Source organism: Cynara cardunculus, assembly GCF_001531365.2.
Source record: "Cynara cardunculus var. scolymus isolate 2C chromosome LG 7, CcrdV1, whole genome shotgun sequence".
NCBI lineage: Eukaryota > Viridiplantae > Streptophyta > Magnoliopsida > Asterales > Asteraceae > Cynara > Cynara cardunculus.
In genome coordinates, this window is record NC_037534.1 from 10,055,331 (window position 1) to 10,077,026 (window position 21,696).

Below are 21,696 nucleotides of genomic sequence, written 5' to 3' on the forward strand. Positions count from 1 at the left end.
AGACTTGAAACTTCACAGGAAAACATTGTGAACGTAACATTCACAGTGATTTTGCTGTGAACCTTCAATTTTTTTACCTTTATAATGTTTTGCTGTGAAGTTCCAATTATAAAAATATGGTCTCACGTGAATCCAACCACATATATATATATATATATATATATATATTTGGATCAAGTCATGAAACTTATATATTTATTTGAAAAATTAATTAATTAATACAAAATAAATAAATATGGAAAAATATCGAGCTTTCAAGGAAACCCTTTCTACAAGTGTACCGCAAACGAATTCCAGTTTTAGTTTTATTAGTCGTCAGCACGAGACAGGAGACCCAAAAACCAGCCGCCTCACCAGGAGCTCCGATTGTGACAATGGCTGGAGGTGGTTCTGCTGCCAATTCCAACTCTCCCACCGCCGTTCGAATCGTTGTTGCCGGTGACCGTGGCACCGGAAAGTCCAGCCTAATTGTCACTGCTGCTGCCGAAGCTTTCCCGACCAATGTTCCCCCGACTCTGCCTCCGACCAGGTTGCCGGAGGATATGTTCCCCGACCGTGTTCCCGTCATGGTCATTGATACGTCTGCTAGGTACTCGACGCTGAACAATACTCCCTCCCTTCCATCCCATTCCATTCCAAGAAGAGATACATTTTAAACTCAACAATTTAAACTTTTTAGTACTTCATTACAGAGTCGATGTAGTTATATCTCATTTTGTATTGGCAGAAGTCAGGCCTTTTGTTTAAAAGAAAGCGCTTTGATTTATCCAAGTCAGATTATATGAGTTTCTAATTGGAATGACGTGAGTAATAAGGACACTCGGGAATATCTTGAAATAATTAGTTGAACATCTTGAAATGTGAATTATGGTGGTGACATCTGAATATTTTGGGTGATGATGCTCTTATTCTAGTATGGAGAATAGAGGCAAACTTGCTGATGAACTGAAGGGAGCTGATGCTGTTGTTCTTACTTATGCGTGCGATAAACCATCTACTCTTGATCGGTTGAGTACTTTTTGGCTTCCCGAACTTCGAAGATTAGAGGTATGAGAACTATTATTATAAGTGTGTTATACCGTGTCTGATTTTTGATGTTAATATGTATTGTTCACCTCTACTCGTGAGAGCATCTCCTGCTATGTGAAACAGTCTGCTTGGCTTTATTTGGATGGACTTTCATAACTCTTATCATTATACCCTGTTTTTCTTTTATATAATTCTGGAGTACATGTGTGGTTATAGTTTTGCATATAAATTTCTAAACTTTTCTGTCACACTTCTCAATGCCGATCTATCTCAGACTAGCTCCACCAAATGGAAGTTTATTTAGGTGAGATCCCATGTTGTAGAGGATGGTTTTTGTTGAGAGGAATTTGAATCTATGTCCTGTGAATTTAATAAGGGAGTTTTCCTTGCTAGTAAAGCAAATTTAACAAATAAGCAGTTCACCGATGTTTACTTGTGAAGGACATTTGGGTAGGACATGCTACTTGCTCATTTAGCACTATATCTAGCTACAACTAATGCTTTTTTTTCTTCAAATGAGATATTTATGTATAAAACACGGTAGCTGGTTGTGAATAACCTATTTGAAAGTGACCGCCAAATTAGCATTGGAACCTTTCTACACTTGTATGGCTATTATCTGGACCAGACCATGCCTCTAGGATGCTTCATGATCTGAATGATGGATGCCTATGAGTTTCTTAACAACGAGAGAACTTATCGAAACTACAATGGAAATGAAACATCTTTATCACTTATAATATAATCAAAGATGCATATACAAGCAAAGCCAATATTACTTGATGCATTGTATGGGTTGATTTGCTTAGACACCCTATGTGTGGTATGAGTTGGTACATGGTACATTAAGTACTTGAGCATGGTATGCCAAAAATATATTTATGGACGTGTGATGCATCGTAAATTTTGTGAAATTTTCAGATAGTCCTCATACAATATAAGTTAATTAAAGTGAAGTTATGAGATTTCCCATGTTTTTGCTTTTATATGAAGTTATTCTTTATTTCGTAAATTAAAATATTAATTTTCAGGTTTAAATAAACATACAAGTATTTTGACTTTTAGCTCTACTTTGTTTTTTTCCACGCCTATGATTCTCATGTCTGACAAACAAAACTATATAAAAGTACATTATTGAAAAGTTGATTTATTTCTTCAATTTGAACTATTTCCATTAGCAAAGGCTATCCCATCATTTGGAACACTGGACATAGTAAAGAATCCAACCATATCTTCATACGAAGAAATTACAGAGGTTAAGAAATAAAAACTAAAATATAGCCATTTGCAAACCTCTATGAGCTCCTTACCCACATGAACATTTGTCTATATTTGTTGATGTAGGAGATGAAATTAAAAACAATAAACGGAAATTGATAAATTCATAATGATATATCATCAATCATATATGGTGATCCATAGGTATATATGCGGATATCAACCCCATCATATTTGCATCAACTTGCTTGGTGTTTTTTTCTTAATCAAATATTGATCTTCTAGACATGTCTCGTATTGTCAACTAACTAGCAGATTTTGGAGAGAACCATTCGACTTTTGAGAAGCCATTCAGAAAGAGGAATGACTCCATTGTTTGAGTTTGACTATAAGCATACATAAGATGGGTTTCCATGGACGAGTTTGGGTTTTCTGCCGTAGTGGCTATCTTGGGATATTTAGGTATATAACCTTAAATGAGATTCTATTTAAATCCATGACCTTCTCATGAGTATAAAGCCATTTTTCTGTAATAGGCGAGGAGGTTGTGAATTTAATTAAAACCTCATTTAAGATCATACCCTAAATGACCCTGACTTTCTTCTTTAACATCTTGCTTTAACATCTCTCACAATTCTAGATATTAAACAATTCAAAATAAATACACTTTGCAAGTTACATATCATACAGATTCTGTAGAATTCTAGAAATTGTGATCTTGATTCATAATTGGACCAGAGAAACAATTTTCTATTGGTTAGATAAATAATCACAAAGTTACTTGATCTGCCTTTATGTTCATGACTATGCGGAATATTTTATGAATTATGATGAATTAATTTGTAACTACATACCCTTTAATTTGTTTATCCGATTATTAGGGTAAACCCGAATAGTCTCTATCTAGCTTGGTTAATCTTGTTAGACCTTTTGTGTGTTTAATTCAGTTATTAGTTGTTAATCGTAGTGTGGGATGCTTAACTAAGCTGCTCTAACTAAGTGGTGGGAAGACGCTTAATGCCTAGGAGGCAGCTTAAGTGGACTTAAGCAGGGAGTTTCTAGAACACCGTGCATGCATGTGTAATATATATGGACTCAAAGAAGTTGGGCCGTGGCACTAGATACTTGTTCTATTACAGAAGTTTAATATCTTGCTCCTTCCAAGCATGTTAAAGAACCACTTGGTTGAGCTTGACTGAGTGAACGCAATTGCAAACAACAATAGAAATAAGACGTTTGTGAGAAGTTATGGAAGGTAACAGAGACAGCCATTCCCCAAACTCATACAGGGACAATTATTCATTGTAGGTTTTGTATACCGATGACTTTAGTCTTCATCAAGTCTCTGCATTTGTTTTTGCAGCTTCTGTTTGGTTGATAATATTGTTTGTATGCATGTCTGCAGGTAAGGGTGCCTGTCATAGTGGTTGGTTGTAAGTTGGATTTAAGGGATGAACAGCAAGCAGTTAGTTTAGAGCAGGTGATGTCACCTATAATGCAACAATTTCGGGAGATTGAAACTTGCATTGAATGTTCAGCGTTCAAACATATTCAAGTAAGATACTTTTATATCTGTCATATAACTCAGTTTCCTATACTTTCCTAAAGTTATGTGATTTTGTTTTCAATCTGCATTTTTGTACTAGCATGAGGCTGCAGAAGAAATCCATTTAAATTTAGAGCCTTTCTGTTTGTCCCTGATGCCACAATTTGAAATTAATTTTGCTGCTCTTCAATTTGGATTTAAGGGATTTACACACATGGTTCGGGGGCTTGACTTCTAAGTGGCTCCATATTTCACTTATCTTTATTGATAAGCCCTTAGGTTTCTGACTTCCCGTATTATTCTTGGTAGCATAAGTGCACGTAAAAATCCCTAGTGCAATTTTATATGCTCTCATTACCAAAAAGCTAGATTAAAATTTACGTCAGACTTTGTAAATGGTGTTTTGAAGATCAATATTCATGCATCCTGTGGGTGACTTCTAATTGGCCACAATGAAAGTTATCTCCAGGTTAACCAGCACTATTAATGTTCACATTTGTTCTGTGCTCTATTTTCAGCTTCCAGAGGTATTTTACTATGCGCAGAAAGCTGTGCTTCATCCAACAGCTCCACTATTTGATCAGGAGGCACAAACCTTAAAACCCCGTTGTGTCAGGGCTTTAAAGCGGATCTTTATACTATGTGATCATGATAGAGATGGTGCTCTAAGTGATGCAGAGTTGAATGATTTCCAGGTACTTCTGTTTGTTATATCTAACACCATTAGCTTTTGGAGTAGAAGCGTGGTTGTGGTCTATTTATTTCCTCTTGGAAATGTAAATGTGGAACATTTTAAAACTATATAATTTTGAACAGGTAAAATGTTTTAATGCTCCCCTGCAACCCTCGGAAATAGTGGGTGTAAAGAGAGTTGTACAAGAAAAGCTGCCTGAAGGAGTCAATGAGAATGGTCTCACATTGACAGGCTTCCTTTTTCTACATGCTCTATTTATTGAAAAAGGCCGATTGGAGACAACATGGACTGTTCTAAGGAAATTTGGGTACAACAATGATATACGACTTTGTGATGATCAGCTTCTGCCTCCTATTACAAGAACTCCAGATCAGGTGATGTTTGTTAGTGTGCATATGTGGGGCCTTTCTGTTGTGAGAGCTTGCAGTATATGTGTTTGCTGAAATTAGATGGAACTTGTCATGTGGTTGAAACATTGATATAGTCGTATAGACGATGCTGATCAATATCAGTTCTCTATGTGATATTAATATAGTTGGAATAGACTTGGTGAAAATAGGCTGATGTTCATTTGTCTATCTGGTAGCATACTGTACTAGCTTCATGAGGTTTATTTTAACTTCCACAATAACAATAGGTGCATATGGTTCTTTTTGACGTTGTTAGTGGTTTTGGCATTAATTTTGTAGAGTGTGGAGCTGACAAGTGAAGCTGTGGAATTTCTCAGAGGAGTTTTTTCCCTGTTTGATATTGATGGTGTAAGTTCTTGCATCTTCTTCTGCAGGACCTAATTTATCATATATAGATGATTTCTTATTTCATTTCATGATAATTTTGTGGAATAATCACAATTTGAATTCAGTTTCTCTTTTCCGTATAATACGAATCATTAACCAACTTTTCTGCATGTGTATTATTCTTAGTTCAATTTCTGATTATTATGAGAACTGGTTTGTCTAGGAATTATCTCTTTATGAAGTACCTGTCAATTTGTTTATGTTACCAGCTTTTCTCCATGGCCTAATAAGAAGGGTTATAATCTTAATCAAAACTTCACTTCATCCTCACTTGTTTGATGTTGTATATCAAAATTTAAGTCTTAATTCCATCTTTTTTTAATATCATTTTGGAATACATTCTATGTCAGTTGTAAACTGAAGCCAATGTTGTTAATTGAGCTGTTATATGGCTTAATTTTGTAAGTTTGTTCATTTGTTGTGCCAGTAGGTTTCCACTTCCAAGGACAACCTTTATTTATAAAGGTTACTCTTTGCTAAATTTGTAAAACCAAGGGTAATATAATCAGGAAGATTGTTTGGCTATTAGATAATGGTGGCATGGCTTATATAAGCATTGTATATTGTCGTACTTTGTTCTTCATCATTGGTGTTTCAACGGACTGTATTATTATATTTTGGGTGTAAGGTTGATTTCCTTTGAAGAATTGCTTCTGTAAGGGTGGTACCCCTGATAACTCTGTCTTGATAATACAATTCTCGTTTATAGTCTTATAGAATAAACACAATCACATCTATGAACTCTTTTTTATGTAGCTTATTTGATGCTTTGCCCACTTGGTCAATTTACATTTCGTACTTTGCACATGATGTGTACAATATTTGATAAATCTTGTATATGTGTGTTTAAACGTTTTTCATTATATATCTTAAGATACTGATAATTTGATAATCTCTTAATCAGGATGGGGCTCTTAATGCACACGAGCTGGAGGATCTCTTTTCTACTGCACCAGAGAAGTAATTTAACTTGTTCGATGCTACATTATTCCATTGTTATTATTATTTTACTGATGCCTATTTCTCTACTCATATTTTTTGTTATCATTATTATTTTACACGTCAGAAGTAGGTTTTCAGATATTGGGATTGGACTACACAGGTCCCACGACCCATCTGTTACACGACACCCACCCACCCACCTACTAGGTTTCTTGGTACTAGAGCATTAGAGACAGGTGTTAGGAGAGAGCTACCTCTACTGGCAATAATGTTTGGCCTTTGACAGATTTGATGCTCTAGTAAAGCTTTGCAACATACTAAGTAGTTAACACGGTCGATAGCGGAAATAGTGGTCAGGACCTTGATTTGGAATAGCGGTTATAGTGGTGAGATAGCGGTAAAAACATATGCTCATAAATATATATATATATATATATATATATACATATCAAGTGATTCAAGTCAAACAATTAAAACCACCATCAGCACAGCAGTCGACTGTGTGTCGAGCAAAATCTATGGAATCGAATAGATTCTTAATCGAGCATGTCTATTGTCGATTGTCGAGAGTGTTTGGACTTTGGCCTTGGAAGTTGGAAACTTGGAATCAAACATATTCTTAATCGAGTAGGACTTTGAGCAGAGATTTGGACTTTAGACCTGGATGTTGGAAACTTGGAATCGATACAAAGTTTGAGTGTTTGACCTAATTTAATTGCTCCTTTAATCTGTTTCCTTGTTGAGTTGTTGTTTGCAGGCTTCACTCTAAATAGCCCACACAGAAGCCCAAATGACTAAAAAAATATTTAGTCCAACAAAAGGGTCCAAAACAGTCAAAAAAATAGCGTTAATTGCGGACAGCTATTTACTATCAAAATAGCTGTAATAGCGGCCACTATTTTAGACTGCAAACCCTTGACCACTATTTGTTGAGGGACCGCTATTCGATATAGCACCGCTATAGCGTGGCTATAGCATGCTATTAACTACCCAGACAACACCTCATCTGATGTAGAGAATCACAGTCCTTAGCTGCCACATTTGTTCTTAGGTGACTTGGAAGCTTCTAATCTTCATAGTGTCGAAAGCGTGCCAGTAACACCTGAACCCAGGCCATGCTGATGCTAGACCTGTTTACCACATCCATTTGGCACTTCTTCCAGTCCTCGACAACTCCTATGACTTTTCCAGAGGCCCAGTATGGTCTTGCTACACCTCAGGAACCTTGTACTGTTGTCTATGACTTTTGTCGGCGCCACACAATCATCTTAGAGCCTTGCAGTGGCATTATAGAGCTTTAACCTTATCTTTTGCTAGTGCTGAGTATACTAGTGAAATTAATTGTGGATTGTTGCTTGTTCTTGGACTTGACCCAACATCTCACAACATGAGCTAACGACAACCACATCTTCTATTACAAGTAAAACTTGTATTTATAGTAGGGACTGATTTGGATTGCATTTCGTGCTCAAAGATCGGAAGAAGCTGAAGATTGAGAAAGAAAGATCAAATGTATATGAATAGAATGAACCCTGACCTAGGTTTAAAACCAGCTCCTTAGAAGTTTCATATGCATGCATGCATGTTCATTATGGATCTTTGTTTGACCTAGCTGCTTTGGCAGGGTTTCATCGACATACTTGAGGTGGGAACTTTCTCAAATGGAGTACATACAATTACAATGGTCCCCCAAGTTATGCTAATAGGAGCACATAGAGCTTTTATCTTAGGTGTTCAATTTAGTCGAGGATAAGATCAACTTGGTCTAGACACTCTCGATTTGTCAGTAGTATATATCGGTTGGATATCTCTTTTCCCCACTTAAAGCCGCCTAAGCGTCCGCACTTAGGCATTAAGCTTTTCCCCATTCCTTTGATTAGTTTGGGACGCTTAAATGGCCGCCTGAGAGTTCCTATGTTACTTTGTTGGGAAGTAATTGTTGAATTAAGTGCCTCAAAAGTTTATGTGGGAATTAGTTGAGATTTCTCAACTTGAGATCATCAATCAATTTTTCTTGACCTAAGGAATCTTTTTTTTTTTGACTTGTTGCGTTAATGAAACAATGACATTATAAATTTATAATTAATGTGACATAGTATTAAAAATGTCTCCTATCTTTACATGATCTAAACAAAATTATGCTTTCGCTTAAGTGTCCATTAATCCCAAGTTAAGCGATTAAGTACTAGAAGGTCACTCGATTGCCTACTTTCGATTATCACTTTCTAGAACATTGGGAAGGTAACTTCAACATCCATCTTGCTTTATATAAATCATATCATATACATTAATGTTGCACCATGTAATGCATTCGCGTAAAAATTTGCTTTATCATCGTTAGCTAATCACATGATAGGTGTTCAATCGACTGCCTAGTTGTGTCTAGCACTTTCTAGAACATTGACCTCCCTTTATTCAAATAAGGGTGAATGGGTGACATCTAGGATGTAAACAATTGACTTCGTCATCGTTCGTTGGAGCATTGAAGCAATCACAAGAACTGGTCTCATTCTGTTTTATATTGCGGGTTATATTAGATGGGTACACACATTCTTCACCATGATTCCTTACTTGCAATGTGAATTTGGCATGTTGGTGAATTCGTTTGAGACAGTTGAAATTTGATCGCCGGGTCGTGCTAATTCCATACGAATCAATACTGAGAAGCATGTGGGTAGTGGCACTGGGTGGACGGTCTATCCACCCTTAAGTGGAGGTGCACACCCATTTTTGAACATATACAAAGGGCTAAAGAGAGAAGTCCATGGAGAACTACCAAATCCAATGACTTTGATTTGGTGAAAACTTCCATTAATGGATTACCTGGAGTTAAATTTAAGAGATGACAATGTCGACATCACAAGTCATCCTTATCATGCGAAAATGTTTTTGCACGACAAAGAAGTAAATAAACCCAGGTGATCATCAACAATAGGCACAAAATTTGACTAAAAACAAAAAATATTTTTGCACGATAAAGAAGTAAATAAACCCGGATGATTTGGGAAAATCATTAACAAACGTAACAACATACTTTAAACTATCAATAAATTTGACCTGACGTGCAATGTGGAACAGAGGATCAATTTCTAATTGTCATTTCTCCCAATGTTCGAAGGAAGAATGATTTAGTTGAGGCATTAAGTATCAAGACATGAATCATTTGAGAAGTTCAAAGTTCCGAGAAAACACAACAATCTGAAAATAATGTTACAAAGCAATTCATTTCTTTGGTAATTTTAGTTATACACAAAGAGACTATAAAGAAAAGTACGCATATAAAAAACACTGGGGAGATTGAGTTAAGGGTTTAGGTTTAGGGAATGATTGTTGCCTACATGAATAATACAACCATTTGCCAATTTGGTTTGGGGACGATTGGATAATAGTTTGGACATCATTGTCCAAAACCTGTAGTCCAAGAAATGGTGAATGTATCGAGGAAAGTTACATTACTCGACTATTATGTTAGTAATTCATTTGGTGTATTCTTTATTTCTTCTTCTAAGAAGCTTGGAGCTTCTAGACCCAATCAATCTTTTTCTTATAAACTGCACATTAGAAGTAGAAGCAGTATGTGCATGCTAATTGTTGGAGTCTCACATTGGCTAGACTTTATATGTTGGAACCTCCCCTTTCTCCTCAAGGGCTCTTTTGGAGAGTGATATGGAGTTCCACATATTCTCACATGGTATCAGACATAAGGTCTGCCACTCTAGGGACTTGACACTTTGGTTAACCCCCTCTTGACACCCTGGGACAATTTTTGTCCATCTAGCCTATGTTGGAGGGGGCATGTTGGAGTCGTAAATCGGCTAGACTTGGACCATTTCTCTTGTATATATGTTGGAACTTCTCCTTTCTCCTCACGGGCTCTTTTGGCGAGTGATATGGGGGTTCCACAAATTCTCACACTAATGATCAAGTTCGTAACAATAGTGGCACTCGGTCTTAGCATATCCGGTACCTCGAGTAGTGCCTCTACCAGATCAAGGCTTCTGCTAGTGCCTTTGCTAGTCATGTCACCTCCACCGGCAAGCCATTCTTTGGGCTTGGACCATGTGCTGTGCCTTTTCTAGATGCAGCCATTGCTCATTACTCCTGTATACTAGTAAAATGCCCGGGTTCAATAGATATCTCATAAGAAGGGTGAGATGGGATCAGGTAGACTGAACAAGTCGATATTCCTGTGTGGCCAGATGCATATCGTAATGATAAATCATAAGCAACAGACAAATTGTCAACGCATGTAAGAACATGAATCTTTTGTTGACACAGTCTTAGAACGTGGGGATCATAACATATGCAGAAGCACTCAAATTTGTTGACTAAGTTTTAACACCTGTAAGTGTTGCTTGTGGGGGCTAATAGTTTGTAATATGAAATGTGTTCATGTATCCTTGCTTAAAAGTTGCTTCCATCTACATTGAAGTCTTTATTGCAGATGTACAAAATTCATGGTTGATAAAGCATATACCATTACAATTGCCATATGATAATAAAGTAATTGGCCTTTACTTAACAACTCATTATTAAGTTTGTATGAGGAAGCAGGATTAAGAACGAAACATGTTTTTGTAATAGCTTACATCCAAGTTTGAGAATGCAGAAATTTACAAAACTAATTGTTTGGGGCTAAGCTGAAAATTTGGAGATTTTCCTTTTCCTGTGAAAAGGGTGATTAAACATTAAATTCATGGCATGGTTGTTGATTTCTAGTGTTCTAATTTTCCTGTTCCCCAAATGGTGCATCACTCTATTTCTTCTTGTCAAATAGACACATGAAAATTTCATACTTTATTTTACTTCCTAAATTAAAAATTACCTTCTATGGATGTTTATACAACCCCAGATCTGAATCGAGTGGTGGTAAAGGTGGGATTGTAGGGTGGTGTCAGAGAGAGTGAAGAGTGACATAGAGATAGGAGCGAGTGGCAGAGAGGCGAAGACAGAGAGAAGTGAGATAGGGTGGAGAAAGGAGCCAAAAAGAGAGCCTGTAGGTGATTGTCAAGGAGATGATGATTCTTGTGTTAACTGAAATCCTATAAGAAGACATGAATTTGTTGTGCTGCTATATAGATCCAATATAAATGACATTGATCAATTGCTAAGAGTATTGAAGGCGAGAGCTTATGATACTCACATTAAGAAATAAGAACACATGTTTTCAAGTGAAGACTGGTTTAGGAACTTCGGCCTTGGGTTTTCTAATTTCTGTAAACTATTGGCACAAAATTGAAATTGGAAAAAGTTGCCAAAGGCTGTCTCTTCCTTTGGTTATTGAAAATTTTAAAATGTGAATAAAGGTGAAAATCATAGTAGTTGCTACATAAGAGTTTAGTTCTGCAGTTCAGAATTTATGTTTCTCTTGTCAAGTTTGGCATTATTAATTCTAATATCCAAGTTTAAGAGGAAATCTTTGGAAGATAGGTTTTATATAAATGGAGATTTTCCTATGCTGTGCACCAATAATTGAGAGGATTTGTTTCTTTTCTATGACCTCATTGTTATCCTTTTCACTTTGTGCAAAGTACCTGGGTGTACAAGGAAACTGGGAACTGCTCTGTCCTTTTAAGCTTCTATCCCCCAGATTTACTTTCTGTTGAAAATCACACTCTAATCTTTTCTTAAATAGGCAAAGTATTTTGGCAAGGGTTATTTTCAGTAGCATATTTTGAATGGGGTAATAAAACTCTGATGTACAGGGGTTAGAACACAAAAAAGTTAGATTGGTTCTTCAACCTTAAACACCTAGGGGACCTTGCAGTCTTCCATGTCCCAAGCCAAATGGTTCTTTCCTTCACCTTTTGTTTGTGCTTTTTTTCGTTTTGGTAGAATACAATATCTGCCTGTATGCTTAAAATTTGAGTTTTGACGAATTTAAGTGCAACATTGTTCATATTTTTCATTTAGTTTGAAATTAAGAACTGAGATGATCAAAGTGATGAAATTCTATGATTTTACTGTTGCTGGTTCTCTGATTCAGTTGGTTCTAAAATACAAAGAAAGTCTTGAATAAACCTTCTGAGTTTCGACCCTTGTTGTCTTTCATCTGAAAAGAAATTCTAATTTCTGGTTCAGTTTCGTGGTATAAACTAACCACTGGTGTTTCAGTGACGGCAATTGGGTTTAACCCAGCCATAGGCTGGAAATACACACAAAGTTGAGCATAAAATGGATTTGCTTATTTCCCCCTTGAAAGATAAGAGTGCACCAATCCTTCTAGTTTCTGTTTTTCATTTGGTGCCCTTTTCGCTTCCTTTTTCCAGAAAAAGAAGTTGATTAGACTATTTCTTCTATACAAGTGTTGGGGCCATTCCAGATGTTGTACAACTCTAGTCCTATATCATTAAAAGAGGCATAATTTGTTTTATTTTTGTCGTTGGGGTTGTTATTGCTGGTGTGAACCAACACCAGTGCAATTCCTGTTCCTGTCTGATTCCAATTTTCTTATAGTTGAATATTACTTGTTTGGGTTTGGTTTACCGAGTTGCTTCATTATTGTGCTTAGGTTTGCTTTGGTCTATGACTGTATTCTATCTTTTTGTATATTTTCTATTTTTAGATAAGAGATATAAGCTTTCCAACACAGATTAAGTTAATAAGAATGGAAGGATAATATTCATTTTGGAATGCTATAGTCACCTCTTCTATTTTGATATAGAAGCTCTCAAATTTTTATCTCATTTGGTGATAAAAGGTGTCGTTCATTGTTTGGAACTGGTTTGTAACTATATATATAAACCCAGAAATGAATATACGAAACAAATTATGTAACTGGTTTGCAAATTTCTGGCTTGAGCTTTTTAAATTGCGTATTTCATAAGCATTAATGCTCTTCTTTACAATCAAATCATTAGTTTTATAATCAGATTCTACATTTCAGTCCTTGGAGTGAAGCACCATTTGCAAATGCAGCCGAGAAGAATGCCTTGGAAGGGCTCTCACTTGATGGGTTTTTGTCAGAGGTATAGGTCTGCTAACTTAGTGCTTCATGATTCATTCTTAAGTTGAAAATATTAGTTGATATCATATTAAAAGAGGTTAACTTGGAACCCTCGTTACTATGACCATTAGCTCATAGGAATTTTCTACTTTTAATCTTTGAATGATGACATGCCCTACCAGTAGATATTTAACAATTCACACATCTATATACTATATTATAAAGCATTTGGATTGAACTCTTAAAAACAATTTTTAATGCATCAAGTACTGTTTAATGATGCATATTACTTAAAATTCAAGATTACAAGTAATGGAGCATGAGTACAACTTTTTAAAGCTATATGTTTGAATTCATATAACTAACTGATAAATCAAATACAGGATAAACATCTATTTTTAAATATAAAGATTCTAATATATAATTAGGATAATCATTGAGTTCTAACATAATACTTAATTATGATCTTTATAAAAAAATTATATATTAAACCTATTAAATTATAATAAAAAAATTGAACTAAAAATTATATTTATAAAAAACATTATAATATTAAAACTAAAATAAATTACCTTGTTATTAAACCTACATTAGATTATAATAAAAAATTGAACTAAGAAAATTATACAAAAAAAACGAGAACTTTTAAATTGATAATTTGACACTAATATCGATATAAATTTTTAAGGGCCTTCAAATTAATATTTTATTCAAATATAAAAACATTATCCTTTTCTCAAAACCATACAAAACTATTATAAAATCGACAGGGACAAATAATAAAACGAAACATTAAAGTCAAAATGTATCTCGCTGCATTGCGCAAGTATGCTTCTAGTTTAGTGGAAGTTGTCTGTTATTTTAAATCTTTGCCAGTTGTTATGCCTACTTGATCTGATCATGTTTTTATCCAAGTATAATCATTGTGTAGGAATAACTATGGGAAACAATTCAATTATTTTTAATTACCATTATTCTTTGTGGAGGTGAAACTCATCCTGATGTTGGGAGGGAAAACAATAATGTGATTCATTATTTTGTAAAACGTGTCATAAGCTTGATAATGTAAGACGGTTTCTGTTCTGCACGGATGTGCAAGTTCTTACTTGCCTATGTTCATTTGAGAATCTATGCACAGCTAATTGTCATGTTTCTGGTGTCAGCATATTTGTGTATTTCACAAATCAAGTGTATACTGCAACTCAACATGAAGTTATGAGAGCTTTAGATCTCTTAATATCTGGTTGCCCCTCTTTGCTGTTAACTGAAAATTTTAACTTCTTTAATCATTTTTTATTATGGTTGAAGTTTAAAATTGAGATATATCATAAATGGTACATTGGGGAAGTTTATCAATGGTTTGATGTTAATGAAACAAGTGGGAAGGATATTATGAAGGTAAATATGCAGTTATGACCTATTTTCACAGTCTGCCTATAAGAGGGAATGGTAGATAATTCAAGATCTAGAAACGTATGTATATATTTGGAACTTGGAAGGATTAGGAGACCAAGCTGACAAATGGGTGTGTCAAATAGATAGGAGTAAATTAAAATCTAATACTTGACATGCTTCTCTTGCTCTGGGTTTGCTTCTGTATCTGTTGATAAGGTCAGAGGAGGAACTATGGAACAGGATAACTTTTTCTCTTGGCTTCTATTATACAGAATAAGGGAAGAGTGGCATTTCCTTCTCTACTTCTCCCTGTATTGCTAGTGAACTTCTACCTTCTATAATTCCTTCCCTCTATTTATTTGGTATTCAAATTGCTTCCTCCTACTTTGTTTACTGGAAGTGTTTGTTTCCGTCTATTTATTTGGTATATTGGTTAATAGCATTTAATTGGCTTACTTTTAAGTATTGACGACCCAAAAATGTTCTATGAATGCTTAATGTGAAGTAGCATTTTCCCTTCATTAAATGAGCTTGAATCTTGAGCCATACTTAACTGAACATTTAAAGATTTCCATTTGTATATGCACATACAAAAGGTTTTGTATGTAACAGCAGGTCAATAAGAGAGTTTTTAATTTTTGCTAAAACATTTGTGGGTGCAGTGGGCTCTTATGATTCTTCTAGACCCAGTCCATGGTGTCGAGAATCTCATATACATTGGCTATGCTGATGATCCCTCTTCTGCAATCCGTGTTACTCGGAGAAGACGTGTAGACCGCAAGAAGAAACACTCAGACAGAAATGTTTTCCAGTGCTTTGTTTTTGGACCAAAAGAGGCTGGAAAGACATCACTGTTGCATTCTTTTGTTGGAAGGTTGTTATCTGAATAATATAATTATTTGCATTGGCTGGCTGCTAATGCTTTTCGTCACAACCTTTTGTTATCATTCAAATTGCAGGCCATTTGCCGAAGGTTATACACCAACCACTGAGGAGCGGTATGCAGTTAATGTTGTTGATCAGCCTGATGTAAGTGCAATATATTAACACCATGCTATGCAGCTTGATAGCCTGTATGAACATGTGCTCTTTTTGCTTTTAGTTACAAGATCCGAGTATGTTGGTTGGTTGAATAAAACCTGATTTTTTACCTTACAATTTCAAAGGCGATTGCACGATAATGATGTACCAATGCACTTTGGGTTAAGAGCCTACACTAGCAACATATGCACCTACAAAAAATGGAACATTTAATAATTAGTTAAAGAAGGAGACTGGGAAGGTGCCATGTGTCTAACGATTTGTCTTTCCCATTGAAATTCCTTTTTAGTGCAGCCTTTGGTCGATCTCTATGTATTGAATCTGTCCTAGAGGATATTTAATCCTGTGTTTACTTCTTCACAATCTCTCCTACTGAGGATAATCATTGCGTCTTATAGATGCTTTTTGTGGTAGCTTCTTAAAGAATTCTACCGACCGTGCAGTGTAGCATACTCTCATCAGATTATTCTTTCCGAATCCCAGTTTGGCATATTTCATTCTTAATATCAGATAGTTACTTGATTGAAACATTACATGTTTACATTGTATAACAGACATGCTGCTTGAAATAGGGTTGAGCTTCATATAATAAGATTGGTGGATGATTATAATTGTCAAAGCAGCAGGCTACACTTGTCATTGATCCCACTCATGATCATTGTACATCACAGCATGTTGCATATTAGAATCTTTCTTCTGTCATCACAAATTCGTTTGAAAAGTAAAAGCCTATGTAGCACTTTAGATTTTTCATTGTTCGATGTGAGAAACTACTAGATGTCTGGGTATGTTACCTGATTTTTGTTTTTTCTTGTTCCAAATTGATCTAGTAAAAAGTATAGTATGTGATTTTAGGAGCTTACAAGGGTAAGTGTGTCTGATAAGTGTGTCTTATGTTTTTATCAAATACCCATCTTAGTTAATCAGTTGAGAACCATGAAAAATACTACCATCAACAATCACACATGCACAGTAATAGTAAGATTCAGGAAAAGAAATAAAAAATGGAGTATTTAAATGGTTTAGCAAATTCCTTCTTCCACGGGTGTTACTAAGATTTTCTTCTCTTATGAATTTACAGTTGTACAATAGGACAAGATAAATGACTCCTTTTATAACAAAAGCCTAGACCAAAAGGATAAGATAACTGACTCCTTTTCTGGGTGTGGGAAGATTTGCAAAGTTGTCGTCTGGAGAATAGTCCAAATCAGGCCCCATGCTCAGGGAATGTCTATTACATGGAAACCAAAAGTGAAGGACAAGTTTTTAGTTGGTTTGGCAGAAAAAGCAGGGAAACTTTTTTTTTTTTTTTTTGGGGAGGGGGGGCCTCCATTAGCTAAATTTTCACTCTTATCTGTTAAGAGTATGAAATCTAATTAGAGGTGCTTTAACAGATTTTAAAAGGGTTAAGATGGATACATTTGTTATTTATTCATGTCAACAAAGACTCCATATTTAAGGACATCGCTAATACTTGCATACTATTTTTTCTTTTTCCTTGTAAGAGATATAGTCAGAATCAAAAAACCTGTACAAAACATACCTAAGAGCTACAGACTGTATTACTTCACAATTCTCTCACCAACTTACATTTCCTTACATAAAGTTAGATTCATAATTCCTTCCAAACTTTGCTATATCACATAAGAAACTCTAACCATATATATAATAGTATGGACTAAAATATCATGCTTGGTATTGCATACTGAATAATACATGGGTTAATAGCACAGGATCCTTCTTGATCGTTAATTGTATGACATGTCACCTTTAATCAACTGGCATTTTCCTTGTTAAATCAAATCAAACCAAACTAAACGAACCTGGTGCGGAGGTGGGGTTTGGGAAGGGTAAGATGTACACATAATGATCTCTACCCCAAAGAGTAAAGCAGTTGTTTTGTTTCCATGAATACCCCCGGCTTGTGATTATACTTATTTACCTTGTTCCTCTCAGGGAAGGAAGAAAACCTTGATATTGCGAGAGATACCTGAAGAGGCGATTGAGAAGTTGCTGGTTGAGAAGGATGCTTTGGCAGCCTGTGACATAGCAGTCTTTGTTCATGACAGGTGACCAGAACATTGTAATCTTTAGATCTAGTTTCATGAACTGTGTTATGTTAGAAACTTTTACAATTTATTCATTGACTCGATTAAATTAGTTTACAACATAGTTAATAAAACTGTTTAGAATCTTTTCCTTCTTAATATGGGAAGCAAAAGTCCAGCACTGTCTATGACCTCAAAGAAAATTATATATGTTCTAATGATATCCGTGCCCTCATCATTGCATCCTGCTGTGTCATGTACTCAGGGTCTGTTCTTTCTGAAATTGATAGCTTAAATTTTCTATCTTTACTATAAATCATATGGTAGAAACTATTAAAAACAACTTATTAAGCATTAGGTACTGCATATTATTTTGAAACTCAAGTTTACAACTTATTATTGCATAGGCACAACTACTTAAAGCTTCACATTTGAACTTCATAAAACCAACTGATAAACACGTTCAAATACAAGATAACCATTGAGTTCTATCAATACGGCTAAATACTCCAAAAATTTTGGATTTTTTTAGATGAGGAATTTTATTAATTTTCCATTCTTGGTTTTGTAATTGAGCTCCTAGTTCCCTATTTATAACTTGAATTTTCTTTTGTTATTCAGTTCTAAGGAGTCTTCATGGATAAGAGCAACAGAATTGCTTGTAGAAATTGCGAGTCATGGGGAATCTACTGGCTATGAGGTTCCTTGCCTGATTGTTGCAGCTAAAGACGACCTTGATCCTTATCCGACTGCAATACAAGATTCCACGAGGGTACACATCTTTATTAGTGGTTATAGCTGTACTTCTTATATGAATTGATGAGAGCCCATCTATCTTACATCCAATGCCTGTGATAGCGGTGAAAATACAAAATTGCGGTCGGGACCGATATTTGAAATAGCGGTCCAAAAATAGCGGTTCATATAATATTTCTTAGAGTTGTATATAATTATATATATAATATGCCTACATGAACATATCATTTGCAAAATAGGAAAAATGTCCATAAACGAGCTAATCGCAAGCAATATTATATGAACCGCTATTTTAAATATCGGTCCCGACCGCAATTTTGTATTTTGCAAAATAGGATAAGTGTTCATAAAAGAAAGACAGGAAATAAAGCCCAACTGTCCAAAAACAGAAACTGAAAATAAATCCCAAACCCCCCCAAAAAGTAACATTAATATCGAACACAATTGACCCTAAACATCGGTCAAAATTGCGGTAAATTGCGCTACTGCAATTTAAACCGCAATCTGACCACCTTTGTTTTGCTAATGTCCGCTATCCGAGATATTGCTGCGCAATTAACAGCATAGCTTACGACACAAATAACTATTGAAGCAAGCTTAAAAGAAGCGTCAAACGTTCCAAGTTTCTTTTCTCAGCGATTATAGTCAATAAATGATGGCTTACTTTTCATATGTTATGTGTTTGGAAATTTGCTCTCTGTCACTTTAACCAAGACAATTTTCTTATTTATGGAAGGTGAAAAATAATTTCAATAAACGATCAGTGGCCAAACAGATTAATCCTGAAATATGTGTTATTTAAATGCATGATCTTCTGACAGATTTTGAGGCATTTTTTCATCGGTGTTCTTAAGTTTGTTAGAAGGTCATGCATTTTTTTTTATGTCAGATGGTTATTCTCGTAAATAATTCTTACAGGACTTTCAATACTCATTATTTGTTTGGAACGACTGATGTTATTGAATGTCGTTTACTTTGTTAAATGATATATAGTGTTTGTTTGTTTGTATAGGTAAGTCAGGATATGGGAATAGAGGCTCCTATACCTATAAGCGCAAAATTGGGAGACTTCAATAATATATTTCGAAGAATTACAAGAGCTGCAGCTCATCCTCATCTAAGCATTCCTGAAACTGAAGCTGGCAAAACTAGAAAACAATATCACAGGATTCTTAATCGCTCGCTAATGGTTGTTTCAGGTATGTTCATCTTCCAAAATGAAACTCTCTCATAATTCATAAAATTACGTCTCTTTCTCATGGTCTGGTTTGTTAATCACACACACACACACACGCACGCACGTGTGTGTGTATATATATATATATATATATATATATATATATAGGGTTGGATTCACGTGAGACCAAGGGTTTTTCGTGAGACCCATAAGACCAATTTATATTCATTGATCAACTTTATAAGCTAACGATCTAATGGTCTAAAGTTGCACGGTGGCAATTTTGTGATTATTGAGAAGTCTCGTGGCTATTTTGTGATTATGAATGTTCAAATTGTAGATCTAATCCAAGGGTTATAATTGGTTTTACGGGTCTCGCGAAAGACCCTTGGTCTCACATAATCCCAAGTCTATATATATATATATATATATATATATATAGGGTTGAGTTCCGGTAGGAAATCTAGTTTTCGTGAAAAGCGTAGAATAACACTTTGTTAGCGAAGTTCACATAAGTTAACATGTGAACTTATATTAACATTTCCATGTTAGCATATGTTAACATCCATGTTAAGAATTAGGATGCCAACTTATGTGGGCATCCGCTACAAAATGCTTCCTGTGCTTCTCATAATTTTGATTTTCTATACAATCTCAATTCTCTCCCTCTCTGTCTGTCTATATATATACATATATATAGGGTATATTTCAAATGCAACTATGTCCATTTGTACAACCAATGCAACCCAATTAATTGAGATATTTAATATATTGATAAAAAAATATGTATTTTTATTTCGTTCCAACTTCTAAGGCCTTATTTGACAACTTTAAGCTAGCTTATTTTCTGAGCATATTAAAAAAACCTTGATTAATAAAACCACAAGCTAGCTTTTTGAAAAACTACCTCAGATCGCTTATTGGGGCTTTTTCACCTTTTTTAATTCATGTCTTTATATTTTACATAAATGCTAGTTATATTTTTTCTTTTAGGTTATTTTGCATTATCATCTAGTTTCTTTTGTCAAATGCGACTAGTTTAACAGTTAGCTTATCAACTAATAGTTAGTTTGCCAAACATGGCATAAGAATAAAGTTTCCCAACTTGTACCTTTGAACATGGCAGTGGGAGCTGCAGTTGCTGTTGTTGGGCTGGCTGCATACCGCGTCTACGCTACAAGAAAGAATGCTTCGAGTTAAACCCCGACCGTCTACAAGTTATAGCAGTGTTCAAACAAATTCAAATATCAATATCATAAATTTTGATCCAATTTGCTCTTCTTAATATAATTGACTGTATATTATGAAGAATTATGTTCAATTGCTATATTCCAAGATTGCCCTTATCATGCTGTAACTATTTGTACATCCTTCTTTTCTTTTCTTTTTTCTAATTTAAGCTCAGTTGTTGGTTTTTCTTGCCAATGACTTCTTTTCTTTTTGCTGGGTTGTATGCATAGGTGGGCAGGCAATTTGGTCATTCCACAACTGGTCCTACCCTTGATTTTGAGTTTTGATTTGTATGAATAAGCCATTTATTCCAACATTCAAGGGTGTTTGGGATTGCTTATTTGAAACAACTTATGCTTTTCTACAAAAGTGCTTATCAACTTATTATAAGTTAGAATGGTTTAATTTTTTTAAAAACTCTTTATTACCGGTTTGGTACCGGTATAAGTTGTTTATCCAAACACTCAAAAATGCTTGTTACTAGGGCTACATCAGAATAAATTAATAAGTTGTTTTTATAAGCAATTCCAAACACCCCCTTATTTATATTTGAGCAAAAGGATGAAACAATGAAGGAGAAAAAGGTTCGGTCTAAACTTCGAAAAATTATTAATAATGATTTTTTGAAATTCAGACCGAATTCTCTTTTATTCATCATTTTATCTTCAAGGTAAGAACTAATGATTCGAAGCATTGGTTAAACCTTGAACAAACCAAAATTTAAAATACTGATTGGTTTTATAAAAAAAGGTAAAACGTATGAAAAATGTAACGAGATCTTGCTTAATTTTAATTTTTATGCAAGAAATATTCGATTCCGATCTATCGTGTACCCAATTTACTTGATAAACAGGTCTTCATCTTGTGTGTCATCAGC

The 21,696-nt window shown here is 35.0% G+C and overlaps 1 protein-coding gene across 3 annotated transcripts; it reads left to right on the top strand.

The window, feature by feature from the left end:
* Positions 1 to 335: 335 nt before the first annotated feature.
* LOC112515341 (mitochondrial Rho GTPase 1-like) lies at positions 336 to 20,946 on the top strand. 3 transcript variants are annotated; one of them, XM_025122100.1, is made up of 15 exons: positions 511 to 589; positions 728 to 803; positions 915 to 1,047; positions 3,653 to 3,802; positions 4,312 to 4,488; positions 4,610 to 4,861; positions 5,177 to 5,245; positions 6,189 to 6,244; positions 13,113 to 13,194; positions 15,230 to 15,441; positions 15,527 to 15,596; positions 17,565 to 17,677; positions 18,278 to 18,428; positions 19,425 to 19,611; positions 20,716 to 20,946. In XM_025122100.1, exons 2-15 carry the CDS (start codon positions 799 to 801, stop codon positions 20,787 to 20,789), a joined length of 1,731 nt encoding a protein of 576 aa, XP_024977868.1. In that variant the 5' UTR covers positions 511 to 589; positions 728 to 798; the 3' UTR covers positions 20,790 to 20,946. The 3 variants fall into 3 exon arrangements, with proteins under 3 accessions (XP_024977866.1, XP_024977867.1, XP_024977868.1); XM_025122098.1 differs by lacking the exon at positions 728 to 803 and having other exon boundaries at positions 336 to 589; XM_025122099.1 differs by lacking the exons at positions 728 to 803; positions 20,716 to 20,946 and having other exon boundaries at positions 336 to 589; positions 19,406 to 19,581.
* Positions 20,947 to 21,696: the final 750 nt, after the last annotated feature.

Bases quoted from the DNA above. Each gene is read 5' to 3' on its own strand.
- LOC112515341 (XM_025122098.1), top strand. From the start codon at position 375: ATGGCTGGAGGTGGTTCTGCTGCCAATTCCAACTCTCCCACCGCCGTT. The intron at 590-914 runs GTACTCGACGCT...CTCTTATTCTAG, and splicing joins GTCATTGATACGTCTGCTAG to TATGGAGAATAGAGGCAAAC. The intron at 4,862-5,176 runs GTGATGTTTGTT...TTAATTTTGTAG, and splicing joins TTACAAGAACTCCAGATCAG to AGTGTGGAGCTGACAAGTGA.